The sequence below is a fragment of the Schistocerca serialis genome, chromosome 3 (assembly GCF_023864345.2).
Source record: "Schistocerca serialis cubense isolate TAMUIC-IGC-003099 chromosome 3, iqSchSeri2.2, whole genome shotgun sequence".
NCBI classification, from domain to species: Eukaryota; Metazoa; Arthropoda; class Insecta; order Orthoptera; family Acrididae; genus Schistocerca; species Schistocerca serialis.
Genome location: NC_064640.1, coordinates 777353526 through 777372798, shown reverse-complemented (window position 1 = coordinate 777372798; position 19273 = coordinate 777353526). Strand labels below are relative to the sequence as shown.

General features: G+C 43.4%; 1 protein-coding gene across 1 annotated transcript in view; it reads right to left on the bottom strand.

Moving 5' to 3' along the window:
- LOC126469580 (intracellular coagulation inhibitor 3-like) overlaps positions 1-19273 on the bottom strand; it is a 192604-nt gene that overhangs the window by 99146 nt on the left and 74185 nt on the right. Inside the window, exon 2 of the mRNA XM_050096696.1 lies at positions 8727-8842. Coding sequence (XP_049952653.1) covers positions 8727-8842 — 116 coding nt within the window. The remainder of the gene's footprint in view (positions 1-8726; positions 8843-19273) is intronic.

Here is a 19273-nt window from a genome sequence, read left to right as displayed (position 1 = left end):
GGAATAGAAGGGAGAACCGATAGAGGTACTCAAGGTACCCTCCGCCACACACCGTCAGGTGGCTTGCGGAGTATGGATGTAGATGTAGATGTAGATGTAGCAGGAAGGTTCTTCGCTGTGTGGGTGGACCTGGTGACACGAGAAGATTGCAAGACAGAGCAAGTAAATGGTGTAGCTGGTCGTGATCAGCAGCACAGGCTTCTGGCTTTTCTTATCTTTTGGGATCCAACACAGAGATTAGAGCTGAGCTCCGTATACTCAACTCTCCAGCGAGTCCTGTGACGCCATCTCTTAACTCGCCGTCTCTGTCTGCCTGTAGACTCAACTCGTGAGCCTCCGCCGTTGCCCACATATCACTTGAGTCTGTTGTCGGGTACAAATGAACTCAACTCGTTCACAGAGGAGAGCGAGTACACGAGTTCGCTAGTGTAGCCATACAACCACGGACTCGCGGCATTCCCGCGCTAACTGTAAACTGTTATTCATTTATTTCACACAGTCATGATTTCGGCTTTCTAGCCATTCTCAAGTGTAAGTTTAACTGTTACAGAATGTCCTACCTGCCTACACTACACAAGCAAGATATATATACCAATATAACGACTGATCAGTTAGTAGTGAATATTGTTTTGTTTATACATACTTTTATACAGATAAAATTTTTTCGAACACTGTTGTAAATTTATTTTAATATTTAATATCTATTCAGCGAATGTCTAACAATTACACTGACATATTCTTACTTTCGTGGCGTTATCGAGTCTGTAACGACAGTTCCAGAAAACATGACATGTGGATGAATGCAATCTCTAAAAGGTGATTAATTATTCAAATAAATAACAGAAATGAATTATATGCTACATAACTCGCTGTTACTCCACGAAAGCAAGTTTCCGTGGCCAAATGAATAGAGATATAGCACGCTTTTTTATGTCGCAGGGATGTAACAGTGACGTTTCTTTGTGCTGTTTCACGCAGAACGTTTTTCTCATGATGGGGGTGGAATAAACGAGAATACAACCATTTTGTTTGCATTTGACGCAGTTTGTATATTTTGTGTCTGAATCGTGGACTGTAGCGTCAAACTTATTAAAAATATCGCTCCTCTTCTAATGGAATACAGTTGTATTTATATACAGGATGATCAAAAAGTCAGTATAAATTTGAAAACTTAATAAACCACGGAATAATGTAGAGAGGTAAAAGTTGACACACATGCTTGGAATGACATGGGGTTTTATTCGAACAAAAACAAAAAAAAAACTAAGTTCACAAAATCTCCGACAGATGGCGCTGGACAGTAAAACTGCTACCGTGACGGGTGAGAGGTACGCCGATATGTTACAGAATCGCATCATCCCCAGCCTGGCTGATAAACACCTGCTGGAACGTACGATGTTTATGCAGGATGGCGCTCCACCCCATATTGCTAGACGCGTGAAAGATCTCTTGCGCGCGTCGTTTGGTGATGATCGCGTGCTCAGCCGCCACTTTCGTCATGCTTGGCCTCCCAGGTCCCCGGACCTCAGTCCGTGCGATTATTGGCTTTGGGGTTACTGAAGTTGCAAGTGTATTGTGATCGACCGACATCTCTAGGGATGCTGAAAGACAACATCCGACGTGAATGCCTCACCATAACTCTGGATATGCTTTACATTGCTGTTCACAACATTATTCCTCGACTACAGCTATTGTTGACGAATGATGGTGGACATATTGAGCTTTGCTTTGTCTTACTTTCTTATGCTAATTATTGCTATTCTGATTCAGATGAATCGCCATCTGTCGGACATTTTTTGAACTTTTGTATTTTTTTGGTTCTAATAAAACCCCATGTCATTCCAAGCATGTGTGTCAATTTGTACTTCTCTATCTATATTATTCAAATGGCTCTGAGCACTATGGGACTTAACTGCTGTGGTCATCAGTCGCCTAGAACTTAGAACTACTTAAACCTAACTAACCTAAGGACATCACACACATCCATGCCCGAGGCAGGATTCGAACCTGCGACCGTAGCGGTCGTGCGGTTCCAGACTGTAGCGCCTAGAACAGCTCCACCACTCCGGCCGGCTATCTACATAATTCCGTGATTTATTCAGTTTTCAAATTTAAACTGACTTTTTGAACACCCGGTACGTTGCATAAATTAATTTTCATCTTACACCCTCCACAGTCTCACAAAACATTAAAGGGCATCTGATCCCGACAATCGGTCATTTCGCCTTGTCAGTGCTACTTTACAGCAGCAACTTCGTGTACTGGTCTTCCGTACAAACAATAAGTCACAATTAGCCTTACATTCGTACGTGCTTCAGTAAGAGAGAACGAGTCGAAGAGTATGAAGCGATCGCAGGGCCACAGCTCTCAGACTCGTCGTACTCACGAAACTACTGCGGGAACAAAGGAACCCCGTTAGCACTGATGTAACAGCGCCTTCTTGATTTGTGAAGTATGTTATCCGAACATTACACTCGTACTCGCTCCGCTCTTGGTCTCTAATCCAACATTCCTGTTTCATTAACCATCTATTCACGCGGCTGCATGACCCGCCTACATCCTATCGATTTTCTTTACAGATATAGTTACTTACAGCACGGCAACAGATTCTTTACATATTTGTTTGCCTATCTGCTCTACACTGATGAGTCAAAACGTGAGACTGAATGCCACCTGGTAGATTTACAAACACGTGACACGGTAAGGGATGTATACAAGCGAAAGAGAGACGAATGGGGGACTATTATAGCAACGCTACGCGCCGCAAATGGGGAAACCCAATGATATAAGCGAGTTTGATTAAGAGCAAATGGTTATGGTCCGACCCTCGAGCACGATCATTTCGGAAACGGCGAAGCTGGTCGGCTGTTTTCATGCTACTGCCATGAACATCTTATGGAAAGTGGTCGTAGGACGGTGAAACCATGAGTATGCGACAAGGTGTTGAACGTCCAAGCCTCGTCACAGTACGTTCAGATCGGAGGCTTGCCCGCTCTGTAAAATAGAGTAGGTGGCGATCTGTGGCAGATCTGACGACAGAATACAATGCTGGTGTAGGCACAAATGTTTCGGAGCACACCGCTAGGCGCACGTTGTTGAACATGGAGCTTTGCAACAAGACGATTCCTACATGTTCCCATGTTGACCAAAGGGCGTCGTTAGTTACGACTACAATGGGCACATAATCATCTAGATAGGACCATGGATCAATGCTTCTTGTCATCTAGTCGGATGAACCACGTTTCTTGTTACGCCAGGTCGATGGTCGTTGCTGTATACTCCATCATCCAAGCGAACAACTGATCGAAACATCCACCGTGCTACGGACGCAAGCCAGTGCGGGCAGCACTGTGCTATGGAGGACATTCCTCTGGGCTTCAGTGGGACCTGTGGTAGTAATTGAAAGCACTATAACAGCTGAGAACTATGTGAAAATTACTACCTAGAACTTGCTTCCCTTCACTGCGGATGTCTTCCCCGGTGGCGATGACATCTACCAGGAGGGTAACTGCCCGTGTTATAAGGCCAGAATCGCGCTATAATGTTTGAAGAACATGACAGTAAACTCACTCTGATGTCTTGGTCACCAAATGCGCCTGATATAAACCCGATGGAACACTTCTGGTATAATACAGCGAGCCAGCTCCGCGCCGACAAACCATCGACACGTAAGTTACGGGAATTATGTTACTTGTGCATATACATCTGGTGCCACATGCTTTGGGAAACCTACCATGGACTTGTCGAAACAATGGCACGTACAGTCGCTGCAGTTTTGGGTTCCAAAGGTGGACAAAGACACTACTAAGCAGGTGGTCGTAATGTTTCGGCTCATAAATGAACTGAGCCCTAACATGTATCTCTCCATTGTTCGTTTAGTAACTTCCACTTTTTGGTTTATTTTCGTATTAAAAGTCTGTAGCTCACTACCATAGGCCAAAACTGCTAATACACACTGACAGTAAGGTTTCTGTTTGAGACATATAGGAATCCTAGTTTTGAAAACCCTGTTCAGAGTACCAAAATCACTCCAGACCAATTTTACTCTATTGTTTGTGTCCATCCAGTTCTAGTCTTTATCTGCTGTCAATGCAAAAACTCATTAACTCGCTTTATTATTGACTGTTACTATGTACAATTTTTTAGTGTATTATTAATGGATAAGTTTAGTCTTATTATTATTAGTAGTATTGCTACTAACGATTTTCATGCATACTTTCAGACTTCCTCTATTAAGCTGTTCCAATCACTATTGAAATTTGTATGTGCTAGAGGCGTACTGTCCAAGTGTCATCTGCAAAATAAAGGTAATTCAGATGTGTTGCATCAACACATTCCTTCTTCGTTTTCCCAGCACAAGGATCTAAAAATTTCCTTTTAAGATTTCTGGGAATACGTTTGATGGTATGGAAGCTTTTTGCCTAACTCCTATTTTAACTGTGAATTTCCTACTTTCTTGATGAAGTGTAATTTATATGGTATGGTGTTCAGTACACTAACGCATTAGGTTGGTGCATAAGTTCGTACTTTTCTGTTTTGCATGTTGGTATTCTGGTTGCTATGACTCTATTTATTGATTGTCATTTTTTATTTGTAGTAAACTGTTGCTGTCTGAGATTTCATATTGTCATTTTGTCATTTGGAAACAGTGCGTGGAGCTGGAGTGTCAAGTGGAGAAATCGGAACATTTCCGACATGTTTCCCTGTTTGAGTTCAGTAGAAGGGTGGCAGCAGCACCATGCATGAGGATAGTGCCGTTGAACAGAGCACGGCAAGAAAATGATTATCTCGTTTTAAGAGGGATCGCCTTGACATTAGTGACTCTCCACGTTCAGGAAGACCTTCGGTGTTTGACGAAGATCGTTTAAACGGATTAATCCACAACGATCCACGTCAGTGTAATTGAGAACTGGCAAATGTGATGGACTGTGATAATTCCTGCAATGGGCAAGGTTCAAAAATCGGGTGTGTGGGTACAGCACGCTCTAAGCCAAAATCACAAAAATCAGTCGATGGTCGTACGTGCATCTCCGCTTGTTCGTCATCAACAGGCTCGTGAACAACACCGACCAATCCTATTCTGTATCATTACTGGTGACGAGACATAGTGACGGTGTGGTGTACTTCGTATTGCTTCACCGAGGTGTAACCATCACTGCTGACATTTATTGTCAACAACTGAGACTTCTTGCGAACGCAGTCGAAGAACAATGACCAACACCCTCCCGCATTCTGCTAGACTGACAAAAAAACGCTGTAGAGCAGTTACGTTGAGAAGTCATTCCGCACCCATTTTATTCACCTTATCTTGCACTCTCAGATTTTCACATTTTGCGCTCTCTATCGAACAACCTTCAAGAAAATTCCTTTCCCGGAAGAAAATGCGCTCTGAAAATGGCTCAATGAGCTCCTCGCCTCAAAATCACGTGATTTCTACAATCGTGGAATCGAAAAATTGTCCCATCGTTGGCAGACTGTTTTAAAAAGTGAAGAAGAATGTATTACTGAAGATAAAGTTCAAAATGGTTCAAATGGCTCTGAGCACTATGGGACTTAACTTCTGAGGTCGTCAGTCCCCTAGAACTTATAACTACTTAAACCTAACTAACCTAAGGACATCACACACATCCATGCCCGACTGCAGCGCCTAGAACCGCTCGGCCACTCCAGCCGGCGACGATAAAGTCTCTGTTATGAGTATCTGTTGTGTTTATTAAACTTATGGAGAAACGATACAAACTTATGCACCACCCCATTAAGTTGAATCATTACCTTATTTCTCAAGGGCTATTACTACAGAGTTTAGTGGAATTAAGTTAAAAACTCTCTCTAAATCTATGAATCGCATGCAGAGTGGTAATTCATCCGCGTTGCACTATCTACAGTTTCGACTTGCATTGTGACATTTGCACTAATGAAGCATTCTAGTTCTTCGAATGAGTGAAATCCAATATTCTAGGAATCACGGTTCTCATACAATGCCTGACAGACTTTCTAGAGTGACGTTACTGGACAGTTGGACACTGCAAATAAGTCCTGTCAGTGATAACTCGAGCACCAATTTTATGGGATAGTTCTGAGCATGAATTTTGAACACTTGAACGTCATATATGGACTTGCTCATCTGCTGGTATACCGTTTCCATGAATACTTTTCGCCTTTAATCTATGGTGTACCTTCAGCAGCGTAGGCAGTATTTCCGTTACTGAAAGTCAACTTCAAGAGACTCTGTCCTCGACATCTAAGGAGATCGAAGCAATGGCCGCATGGTGTGTTGGCTAGGAGCAAACTGAAAATGGGAAGATGAGTTATTGAGAAAGTAAAATGTGATGAAATTGCCTAACATTATTCCAGGTACACATATTTACTTCTGTTTACCTCAATATAAAGCGTAGTGTGGAAGTAGAGCAATGTACACCAGTTGGAAGGTTAGTCTGGAAGCTGAAACTGAGTGATGCAGTAACATTTACATATGCTTTCGTGGTCTTCCCGTACAGTAGATGTAGTCCTAGAAAGCTCTGTTTTTAATATAACGTTGGAAAAATAGCTAACTTAGAACTCGGATAAAGAAGAAACAAGTAAACAACTTTGTAACTGAAATATTACACAGAAGTGTTTACATAACGGGTTTCTCTTCTAAGAGTCGTCAGGCGCGATTATCTCTGGTGGTTCGACAGGTATTTGCATTTTCGCTCTTGGAATGTGGAGCTGGAGCCAGCCCAAATAAACGCAACTCATCCCGTCTTTCATGCGACACCCAGTATCGACAAAGAGCGTCGGTTTGTGCTTAATGAGACAGTTTGTCGTACTGCGCATGTCGTCATCATAGGAGCACGTGGGAGCGCGTTGTTTGTAGTGCTTTGTGACTTTCTACAAACGTTTTATTTTAAAATGCCTGGCTGTGCTGTTATGGGAAGCCTGTCGTACAACAGGAAGAAAAAAGTTTCAGATGTAATCTATCATCCGTTCTCAAAAGACATTCAGTTGCAGAAAGTGTGGATTACGAGGTGCTACCGAAAAGATCGCTTCAATATTACGACGTCAACAGTGTGTTCTTTTCATTTCACGCCTGTTGATTACGTCCGTGACTTGCGAGCAGCGCTTCTTAATGTATCACCTAGGAAATTGCTTAAACTAGACGCAGCACCGAGTGTAAATATACCAGGAAGTGTTCCCATTAATAATGGTAATGCGAGTGCAGTTGATGCAGTTTCTTCAAATAGGGCAAGAAAGAGAATGCAAAGCGCACTTGATCACCTGGCTAATGTGATTCCCGAAAAAAGAAAAAAAGAAAAATTGGCCAGACAACAGCTACAGTGTGAGATTGACGATATATAAATTGGTGAACGCATAGAAAAATTAGAGTATAGGAACAACAAACTGACATATATTTGCGCAAAATTGAGATGCAGTGAGAAGTGCCTGAAACTAAAAGTGAAAGCTTGTATTGCGAAAATAATCCATCAGCAGAAGTATCAAAAGAAGCGTGTGCAGGAGAAGGTGAATGGAATATTAGGCAAACTATTTTGATGGACGTGGATACGTTGCTTGTGGAGTGGAAAGAAACAAAGCAGCAAAGAGAAGACATTTGTAAAGCAGTTACTCTTCGTGCTGAATCTAGAAGGTGTGATTTGTTTTTGAGGAATCAGGTTGGTTTCCCACTTCCAGGACTGACAACGCTGGAAAGGTGGGCATCACGCTCTTTCAGATGCTTTCCTGGTGTGCTTACAGATGGTTTACAGCTAATGAAAGCCCAGTCATCTGTATTGTCAAAAACTGAACGTGTATGTGTGCTCTCAATCGACGAAATGAACGTAGACAGCATTATTACATATGATTCTGTTGAAGATCGTGTTGTAGGGCCGCACACTAACGTGGTGTTTGCTATGGCACGCGGTTTGTTTTCTGGGTGGTGGCAACGAGTGTACTACAATTTTGACAAACAGATAACAGCTGTGCAAAACTGAGATATAGTGAGAAGTGCCTGAAGCTAAGAGTGAAAGCTTGTGTTGCGAAAATACTCCATCAGCAGAAGTATCAAAAGAAGCGAGTGCAGGAGAAAGTGACTGGAGTATTAGGCAAACTATTTTGATGAACGCGGATAAACTGCTTGCGGAGTGGAAAGAAACTAACAATGCGGCACCTAGGTGCTTTTTTCGCAATCGAGGCGGGTTTTTAGTTTTTTAATATATTAACTTTCAGAGTCATTCTAGGTGGCAGTGGTTAGTGACTCACTCTGTATGTTACTATTACTGTGGAACTGGTGGGTGATCAAGAAATTTTATTACTAACACAGACACAAAAGTGGTTGTTAGGTAAAAAAGGTGACTACTCCTGGTGTATTGTATTCTCGAAGGTAGAATTTGAGGAGCAACCTAGCATTGGCCTCAATGAGCGTTGAAAACCGCCTAAAAACCACACACTAGCCAGGCCGATGTACCTGCCCACGGTCGTTAATCCGTCGGGGGGATGCGATCCGTGTCTGGCTCACCCGTCTGTCTCGCACATTAGAGGACGAACTGTCAAAAACAGGAGGCCATACAAAATCCGCACACTTCTGTGAGTTCCGCAGGAAAGCACTTGATTTCTTTGCCACGCGTTTTGTTACTTTGGCTGAACTATCACATCTACTTAAAATATGTTAATTTCTTAGTCGCAGTTTTCACAGCCGACACATTTAAGGCGAGATCTGCGTGGAAGCAATGCGCCAGAGGCAAATCACTGACCTGGAAAAGCTTCGGCACGAGGCTATTGCTGAGCTTGGTGACGGCCTGGACGCTGCTCTGCGACTCCTGGAGACTCAGACGAGCTGTCGCCACCACCAACAGCGCTCTCAGCATCTCTGAAACGACACAACACGTTTCCATTTAGTACACGTATCACTAAAATACGCCCTCCTCGAACGGTGGGTGTTACCATTGGTGAGGTGGATTGCATGCTTCAGCGAAACGGATAGCCACACCGCAGGTGCAACCACAACGAATGACTATCTGTTGAAAGGCCAAACAAACGTATGGTTCCTGAAGAGAGGCAGCAGCCTTTTCAGTAGTTGCAGGGGCAAGAGTCTGGATGACAGATGAATCTACCCTTGCAACACCAACAAAAACGGCATGTCTGTGTTGGTACAGCGAACGGTTTTAAGCAAGGGGAAACTACAGCCGTAATGTTTCCCGAGGACATGCAGCTCTACCGTATGGTTCAATGAAGATGCCATCCTCTGGTGTAAAATATTACGAGGGTAAAATAGTTCCCCATTCCGATTTCTGGGCGGGGACTACTCAAAAGAATGTCGTCATCAGGAGAAATAACACTGGCGTTCTACGGATCAGAGCATGGTATGTTAGACCCCTTAATTGCGCAGGGAAGTTAGAAAATCTAAACAGGTAATGGATAGGTTGAAGTTAGATTAAGTGGGAATTAGTGAAGTTTGATGGCAGGAGGAACAGGACTTCTGGTCAGGTGAGTATAGGGTTATAAACACAAAATCAAACAGAGGTAATGCAGGAGTGAACTTAATAATGAATGAAAAATAGAAATGTGGGTAAGCTACTACGAATAGCATAGTGAACGTATTATTGTAGCCGAAATAGACAGAAAACCAACACCCACCACAGTAGTACAAGTTTATATACCAACTAGCTCCGCAAATGATGAAGAGATTGAGGAGCTGTGTGATGAGATAAAAGAAATTATTCAGATAGTTTAGGGAGACGAAGTTTTAATTGTGATGTGGAATTCGATAGTAGGAAAAGGAAGTGAAAGAAAAGTTGTAGGTGAATAGGGACAGGGAGAAAGGAATGAAAGAGCAAGCCACCTGGTAGAATTTTGCACAGATCATAATTTAATCATAGCTGACACTTGGTTTAAGAATCATGAAAGGAGGTCATATACTTGGAAGAGATCTGGAGACACCAGAATGTTTCAGATTAATTATATAATCATCAGGCAGAGATTCTGGAAACATATTTTAAATCGTAAGACATTTCCAGGGGCAGATGTAGACCCTGACCACAACTTATTGGTTATGAAATATAAATTAAAACTAAAGAAACTACAGAAAAGTAGTACAGTTAGGATATGAGACCTGGATATGTTGAAAGAACCAGAGGTTGTTAAGAGTTTCACAGGAGCATTAGACAACGATTGACTAGAACGGTGGAAAGGAATACGGTAGAAGGCGAATGGATAGCTCTGAGAGATGAAATAATGAGGGGCAGTGAGTACGCTTTCCCCCTCCACGCCGGCTCCGAGCTGCCGCAGTGAGCGCTCCGGAGCGCTCCGGCTCCATGGAGCTCGGTTGGAACAGCCTGGTATAGAGGATCTGTACAAGGGAAATGAACTTAAAGGCAGTCTTATAGAAATTGAAGGGGACGTAGGTGAAGATGAGATGGAGGATATAATACAGCGGGAAGCATTTGACAGAGCACTGAAAGACCTAAGTCGAAACAACGCTCCAGGAGTAGACGATATTCCGTCAGAACTACTGACAGCCCTGGGAGAGCCAGCCATGACAAAAGTCTTCCATCTAGTGTGAAAGATGTATGACACAGGTGAAATATCCTTAGACTTCAAGAATATTGTAATAATTACAATTCCAAAGAAAGCAGGTGCTGACAGGTGTGAATATTACCGAACTATCAGTTTAACAAGTCATGGTTGCAAAATACTGACGCGAATTCCTTACAGAAGGATGGAAAAACTGGAGAAGATCAGTTTGGATTCCTGAGAAATGCAGGAACACACGAGGTTATACTGACCCTACGATTTATCTTAGAAGACAGTTTAAGGGGAGATAAACGTACCTTTACAGCATTTGTAGACTTAGCGAAAGCTTTTGACAGTGTTGACTGGAGTACTCTCTTTGAGATTCTGAAGGTAGCAGGGGTAAAAAACAGGGAGAGAGCAGCTGTTTGCAACTTGTACAGTAACCAGATAGCAGCTATAGGAATCGAAGATCATGAAAAGGAAGCAGTAGTTGAGAAGGAAATGAGACAGGGTGACAGCCTATCACCAATGTTATTCAGTTTATACATTGAGCAAGCAGTAAACGAAACAAAAGAGAACTTTGGAGTAGGAATTGAAGGTCAAGCAGAAGAAATAAAAACTTTGAGGTTTGCCGATGACATTGTTTTTCTGTCAGAGACCGCAAAAGACTTGGAAGAGCAGTTGAACGGAATGGACAGTAGCCTGGGAGGAGGATATATAACGAACATCAGCAAACGCTAAACAAGGATAATGGAATGTACTCGAATTAAATCAGGTGATGCTGAGGGAAATAGATTAGAAAGCGACACAATTAAAGTTGTAGATGAGGTTTGTTATTTGGACAGCAGAATAAAAGATGATGGCCGAAGTAGAGAGGATATAAAATGTAGACTCGCACTGGCAAGAAAAGCGTTTCTGGAGAAAAGAAATTTAGCAACATCGAATGTCTTATTGAAAGTATTTGCAAGTAGTGTAGCCACGTTTGGAAGTGAAACATGGATGATAAACAGTTTAGACCAGAGGAGAATGGAAGCTTTTGAAATGTTACAGAAGAATGCCGAAGATGAGGTGGGCAGATGACATAACTAATAAGGAGGTAATGAATGGAATTTGGGAGAAAAGAAATTTGTGGCACATTCTGAGACATCAAGGGATCACCAATTTAGAAATGGAGGGAACTATGGGGGTAAAAGTTGTGGAGGGAGACCAAGAGATAAATAGAGCAAGGAGATTCAGACGGCATAAGTTACGGTAGTTACTCGGAGTTGAGTCTTGCACAGGGTAGAGTAGCCTGGAGGGCTGCATGAAACTGGTCTTCGGACTGAAGACCACAACAATAAACATCACTAAAATTCCATGTCTCTTTCTCAACTCCATGGATTTACAGATTCTGAAAGTGTTACGGCACACGTTCCCACTCGCACCACCACTCACAGAACAGAGGTCACACTCCGATAACTCTGGATACATTAAAAACGTCTTACGCCAGTCGATGGATGCAATAATAAATAACATAATTTGGATGAAAGCTGTTAAGTTGAGAAAGCGAATTGGGGAAGTGGAGCAGCTCGTGGCGAAGATCTGGATAATATAACATCTATGGTTTTTGATATGAGCCTACAGCAGTGTGGATACACCGAAAATAATGCAACACATTCACATGTTGCACTTGTCAAGTGTGTTTACTGTTCTATGCCACTCTGTTTAAAGCACAGGTGCCGCCTGTACATAAGAAGGGCAAAAGAACTTAAACGCAAAGCTACAGACCAATATCCTTAACACCGGTTGCTGCGTAATTCTTGACCACATTCTCAACTCGAAGATAATGAAGTTGGTTGAGGAGAAAAGCTCCTGTGCATCAATTAGAACGGTTTTAGAAAGCAACACTTGGACGAAACACAGCTTGTTGGTTTTTCACATGATGTCCGGCCAACCATCGGTGAAGGGCAATAGGCAGATTCTATATTCCTAGACTGCCGAAAAGCGTTTAACACGGTGCCCCGCTGCAGACTGTTAACGAAGGTACGAGCATACGGAACAGGCTCCCAGATATGTGAGTGACTCGAAGATTTTTTAAGTAACAGACTCCGGCCGCTGTGGACGAGCGGTTCTAGGCGCTTCAGTCTGGAACCGCGTGACCGCTACGGTCGCAGGTTTGAATACTGCCTCGGGCGCGGATGTGTGGGATGTCTTAGGTTTAAGTAGTTATAAGTTCTAGGGGACTGATGACCTCAGGTGTCAAGTCCGGTAGTGCTCAGAGCCATTTGTACCGTTTGAAGTAACAGACCCCAGTGCGTTGTCATTGACAGCGAGTGTTCACCAGAGACAAGGGTGTCATCAGGGAAGCCTCAGGGGAGTTATTCTCTACATACATAAATGATCTGGTGGCCAGTGTGAACAGCAATCTCTACAACATTTCTAGTTGGTGTGATGATTGGCAGCTACCTCTAAATTAGAAAAACGAAAGTTAATGCAGATGCTTAGGAAAAACAATCTCGCAATGTTCGAATACGGAATTAGTTGCGTGCTGTTTGAAACAGTCACAGCGATTGAACATTTAGGCACAACGTTGCACAGCGATGTGAAATGGAACGAGCATGGAAGGATAGTAGTGGGGAAGGCGAGTGGTTGACTTGGGTTTATTGAGAGAGTTTTTGGAAAGTGTGGTTTATTTGTAAAGGAGCTCGCAAAAGAACACTACTGATACTCATTATTGACTACTAATCGAGGGTTTGGGATCCGTACGAGATCGGATTAAATTAAGACATCAAAGCAGTTCAAAGGCGGACTGGTAGATTTGTTACCGGTAGGTTCAAACAACGCGCAAGTGTCACGAAGATGCTTCGGAATCTCAAATAGGAATCCATGGAGCGAAGGCGATGCTCTTTTCGGGGAATGCTATTGTCGTTCAAATGGTTGAAATGGATCTAAAGCACTATGGAACTTAACATCTAAGGTCATCAGTCCCCTAGATTTAGAACTACTTAAACCAAACTAAGCTGAGGACATCACACACATCCACGCCCGAGGCAGGATTCGAACCTGCGACCGTAGCGGTCGCGCGGTTCCGGACTGAAGCGCCTAGAACCGCTCGGTCACAGCGGCCGGCTGCTATTGTGAAAATTTAGATAACCGGCATTTGAAATTGATTGGTGAAAAATCCTACTGCCGTCAACGTACATTTTGCGGAAGAACCACGAACAAAACATAAGAGAGATTAGGGCTCGTTCGGAGACATAGACTAAGCCGTTTTCCCCTCATTCTGCTTGGAAGTGGAACAGGACGATAAATGATTAGCAGTGGAACAATGTATCCTCCACCACGCACCGAACCGTGACTTGCCGAGTATGTATGTAGGATAAGAGTAAATCAGTCATGGAAACTCGAACATTTCCAATTGGATGGCGGATGAAGGAAGAACGTACGACGACACAGCAACTTCAAATTTGGGGAACATGTCTCGAAGTATTGCTTGTGTTAACTCATATTTTTTCAAGCAAATGTTTAGCTTTTTGCCAAATAATACCTCATTTATGACAACCTCTATAGCCGAATGGTTAGCATCACTACCATCTGTGCGGAAGGAACCGGGTTCGGTTCTATGTAGCGCTTCTGATTTTCCAGAGGTAGGGCAGTCTGGAACGGTGTCTGCTCGCCCCCGTGCGGCCAGATGAGGAACTGCTTAAGGGACCACACCCTGCCTGTCTAACCCATGTTAATTTAGGCAAGTATTTTGCCCATTTCTGAAAAAACTATTTGATGCTGGACCTTAATATTTTTACCGTATGTTACATGATGCTAACAGTGTCAACTGTACTAAAATCTACGTTATCCATTTTATAGTTTTTAAGAAATACTTTTTTAAATTTATTAACAAAAAATATTAAGTTTTTTCTGCAGAAAATATTTTTTTGTGAACTTCCTAATGGGGCAATATTAATGAATGTAGTACCAGAGGTGGATTTTTATGTTATACAGAGTCTCTGAAAATTTCATTCATTAATCTATGATAGTTTCTGATATAATGGGGCATATGTACTGAAAATTTTAGTTTGCGGGAAAGTGACTTTAAAGAAAAAACTTCTGAAATTTGTTACTTACAGTTAATTAAAACTGCCCTGATGCATATGATGGCCCTTCTTTGGCCTCTAGCAGGTCTTCCAGCTTCTTTTTCACGTTCCTGGATGTTTGTCTTGCTTTGTAGGCCATATTAGGTGCAAAACTGTCTGCATCGGCTATCCTCATTTTATCGCAATGTTGCAGCCCAGTGATCATATTTTCACCAGGATTAATTCCTAGCTTTTTCAGTACCCAACACATTCCAATATTACCATAACTGAATGTAATAACAACATCATGAACTCCTAGTTTCATTGTATACATGCCTACAAATACAGTGATTTCCCTAAATCACTCCAGGCAAATGCCGGGATGGTTTCTCCGAAAGGGCACGGCCGACTTCCTTCCCCATCCTTCCCTAATCTGATGAGACCGATGACCATGCTGTCTGGTCTCCTTCCCCAAACCAACCAACCAACCAACCTACAAATACAGTTTTAGGAAGGCGGTTCCAAATTATGCTGTTGAAACATTCATTTGGGTTCTGTGTTTGCCCGTGCAGACATTTCCTTAGGTCAGGATGAGCCAAGTCTCTGAAAATAGGTTTAATTGCTGTCATAACAGCAGCAGGAAGAGAATGCTGGTGAAAATATCCTCCAGTTGCCTGAGCCCTATTGTATTTGCACCACGAATTTTCCCCTATGGACACAATCCATGACATGGCTTATCATCAGTAGAGGACTTATGGAAGAATATGGCCCAAACATCTCTCTTCATTGCCTCCAGATTTTCTTTATTTCTCCTAATTGCCTGCCAGTAGTATACCGGGAAGTTCTCTACAACAACTACTCGCAATCACACTTGAACAAAACTAACCGCGTGTTTGAAAGCGTGTTGTTTGCAAACAGCAGAAACAAAAGCATACCGACCGTTGAATTCCAAGGGTAGCCAACACACGCGGGAGTAAAAAAAATCCCTAACGTGCAATGTATAAAGATCTAAAATGTATGCAGAAAAGTGGGTGACAGAAAAGTGGGCGTGGCACATAAACATACGTGGTAGGAAAAACGCTCTTTAAAAGCTCGAAAAAATTTTTTTCAGCAAAATCCTTCTCAGAGTACTTAAATAAAACATTACTCTATCGAAATATGATGAAAACCGAAAATCTATTTTTTCGACCTGAACCACGGTGTGGTCCCCTTAAATAAAGAAACAGCAGCATGGCCAGGATTAATCTACTGACAAGAGGGGCTGGAGGGACTGGAGACATGCTGATCACATATCTCACGATCACACATTGCTTCCCACAGTGCCTTTCAGGCAGCAATTGGACAGCCGTAACTTGTCTATGACTAACGCCTGATCCGCGAGTACTTATAATTGTTACGCGGTTTTTTTTTTTGTCAGAGACATGCACTGATAAGCAAAACATTATGACCACCGCCCACCGCAACGCTGGATTCCGCCTGGTGGCGTTATGGGCACGTGACGCGGTAACAAAAGTGTGTAAGCGGAGCAGACGTGGACGAGGGATCACCCTAGCGAAGATATGAGCTGCAGATGGGGAAATCCATTGGGATAAGCGAATCTGACAAAGGGCAGATTATTATTACGCAGAGCGAGCGACCGAGTATCTCAGACATGGCGAAGCTGGTCGAATGTACACGTACTATTGTCGTGAGCATCTATGGAAAGAGGTAGAAGGACAGTGAAAATACTAATAGGCGCCAAATAGTGGGATGTCCACGCCTCTTCCCAGAACGTGGGGTTTTGAAGCTTGTCTGCTCTGTAAAGTAAGATAGATGGTGATCTGTGGCATCTCCGACGAAAGAGCACAGTGCTGGTGAGCTCACAAGTGTTCAGTAGCACAGCAATCATCGTACAGTATTGAACATGGAGCTCCGCAGCAGACCAGCTTTACGTGTTCACATGTTGACCCAACGACATTGTCAATTATGATTGCAGTGGGCACGGGACCGTCGCTATTCGACCGTCGATCAATGGAAACGAGTCGGTCCTTTGGGTGAATCACATTTTTGCTGCACTAGGTCGATGGTCGTCTCCAAAAACGCCGTCATAGAGGTGAACGGTGGTTCAAAACGTGCAGCGCGCCACGGACGCAGATAGGTGGGAGAAGTACAGAGTGATTCAAAAACAATACCACAACTTTAGGAATTTAAAACTCTGCAATGACAAAAGGCAGAGCTAAGCACTATCTGTCGGCGAATTAAGGGAGCAATAAAGTTTCATTTAGTTGTACATTTGTTCGCCATTTCAGCCAATAAAGTTTTTGGTCCCTTTTTCTTCGAAGGTGCTACTGTAACTGGACTACAGTATCTGGGGATGTTAGAGAATTGGCTGTTCCCTCAGCTCGAACAAGAAGCACAACAATTCATATTTCAGCAGGATGGAGCGCAACCACATTGGCACTTATCTGTCCGTAACTACCTGAACGTCAACTACCCGAGGCGATGGATCGGCCGCCAGGCAGCCCGTGACAGAGCACTTCATCACTGGGCTCCAAGAAGCCCTGATCTTACCCCCTGCGATTTTTTCTTATGGGGGTATGTTATGGATATGGTGTTTCGGCCACCTCTCCCAGCCACCATTGATGATTTGAAACGAGAAATAACAGCAGCTATCCAAACTGTTACGCCTGATATGCTACAGAGAGTGTGGAACGAGTTGGAGTATCGGGTTGATATTGCTCGTGTGTCTGGAGGGGGCCATATTGAACATCTCTGAACTTGTTTTTGAGTGAAAAAAACCCTTTTTAAATACTCTTTGTAATGATGTATAACAGAAGGTTATATTATGTTTCTTTCATTAAATACACATTTTTAAAGTTGTGGTATTCTTTTTGAATCACCCTGTATTATGCTAGGGGAGACATTCTCCTGCGCTTTCATGACACCTGGGGTAGTAATCGAAAACACGCTGTCGGCAGCGAACCACCTGCATCCCTTCATGCTTGATATCTTCCCCGACAGCGATGTCATCAAAAATGCCTTTGAGGTTATCAGTCCCCTAGAACTTAGAACTACTTAAACCTAACTAACCTAAGGACATCACACACATCCATGACCGAGGCAGTATTCGAACCTGCGACCGTAGCGGTCGCGCGGTTCCAGACTGTAGCGCCTAGAACCGCTCGGCCGGCCGCGGTGGTCTTGCGGTTAAGGCGCTCAGTCCGGAACCGCGCGACTGCTACGGTCGCAGGTTCGAATCCTGCCTCGGGCATGGATGTGTGTGATGTCCTTAGGTTAGTTAGGTTTAAGTAGTTCTAAGTTCTAGGGGACTGATGACCACAGAAGTTAAGTCCCATAGTGCTCAGAGCCAGAGCCATTTGAACCATTTTTTTAGAACCGCTCGGCCACCCGGCCGGCAGCGATGTCCTCTTTCAGCATAATAATTGTCCGTGTCTCGGAGGCAGGACCGTGCTACAGTGATTTGAGGAGCATTACAGTGAGCTCATGTTGTGTCTTAGCGACCGTATTCGCCTGATGTACATGCTATAGAACTCATCTGGGTCACTATCGGGATCCATATCCGACTATGCACATCAGCGATCCGTTATTTATGCGAATTTCATGACCTGTGCGTAGACATCTAATACCACGTACCTGCACAAACGTACTAACAGACTGTCAGATCCATGATACTCAAAATCAGTGATATATTTCGTTCCCAAGACGGACAAACAAGCTATTAAACAAGTGACCATAATGTTTTAGCTCATGAGTGCACATTTCCGTACTGTCCGCGCCCGGTAGCTGAGTGGCAGCTGGCACGGTAGCTCAGCGTGTTCGGTCAGAGGGTTGGCTGCCCTCTGTAATAAAAAAACTGAGTTAAACGATCATCAACGAACTTAAACGGGTGTCTTACGACGTCCACCCCGAGCAGATTCAACGAACGAAAACGAACAAAATTAGATTTAAAAAAAAATAAAATAAAAGTGGTCAGCTCGACGGACTGTCAATCCTCAGGGCCCGGGTTCGATTCCCGGCTGGGTCGGAGATTTTCTCCGCTCAGGACTGGGTGTTGTGTTGTCCTAATGATCATCTTTTCATCCCCATCGACGCGCAAGTCGCCGAAATGACGTCAAATCGAAAGACTTGCACCAGGCGAGCGGTCTACCCGACGGGAGGCCCTCGACACACGACATTATTATTATTATTATTACTTCCGTACTCTTTAGATAAGTTAATCTTCAAACTTCGATGATTCACAAATGCCAAGATAACAGATAAATGTCCTTTACTGATGGCAGCTTAGACACATGCCTGTATTTTTTAAATTATTGTTATCGCTTTAAGCCGGTCCCGCTGACGTGCGGCGCTTGTAAGCAAACAGTGCCATATAACGTCATATGCCTTGAAGGTTTCGTCGCGTTTGAGGCACTTAAGGCATCATTCACAATCACTGAGCGCTTTTTCATTGCAAAGTGTAAGTACTGTATCTCAAATGTAACTAGACAGTCCAGTCACATTAAAGTGGCCGCTGTCTATGCTTGATGTCAGCGAGCAATAACCACTCACAGATGGCAGTTGGCAGCGCTAGCAGTGGAGTATACAACATAAAGCGTGTCCGGGGGACGTGGAAAACAGTGCAGTCGTTGCCGTAATGCGGAAGCGGAGTTATTTATCTGACGTCCAGAAGGGCATGATCATTTGATTTCGGGCCAAGAGTGGATGCATTTCCGAAGCGGCTATGACTGCAAACTGTTCGC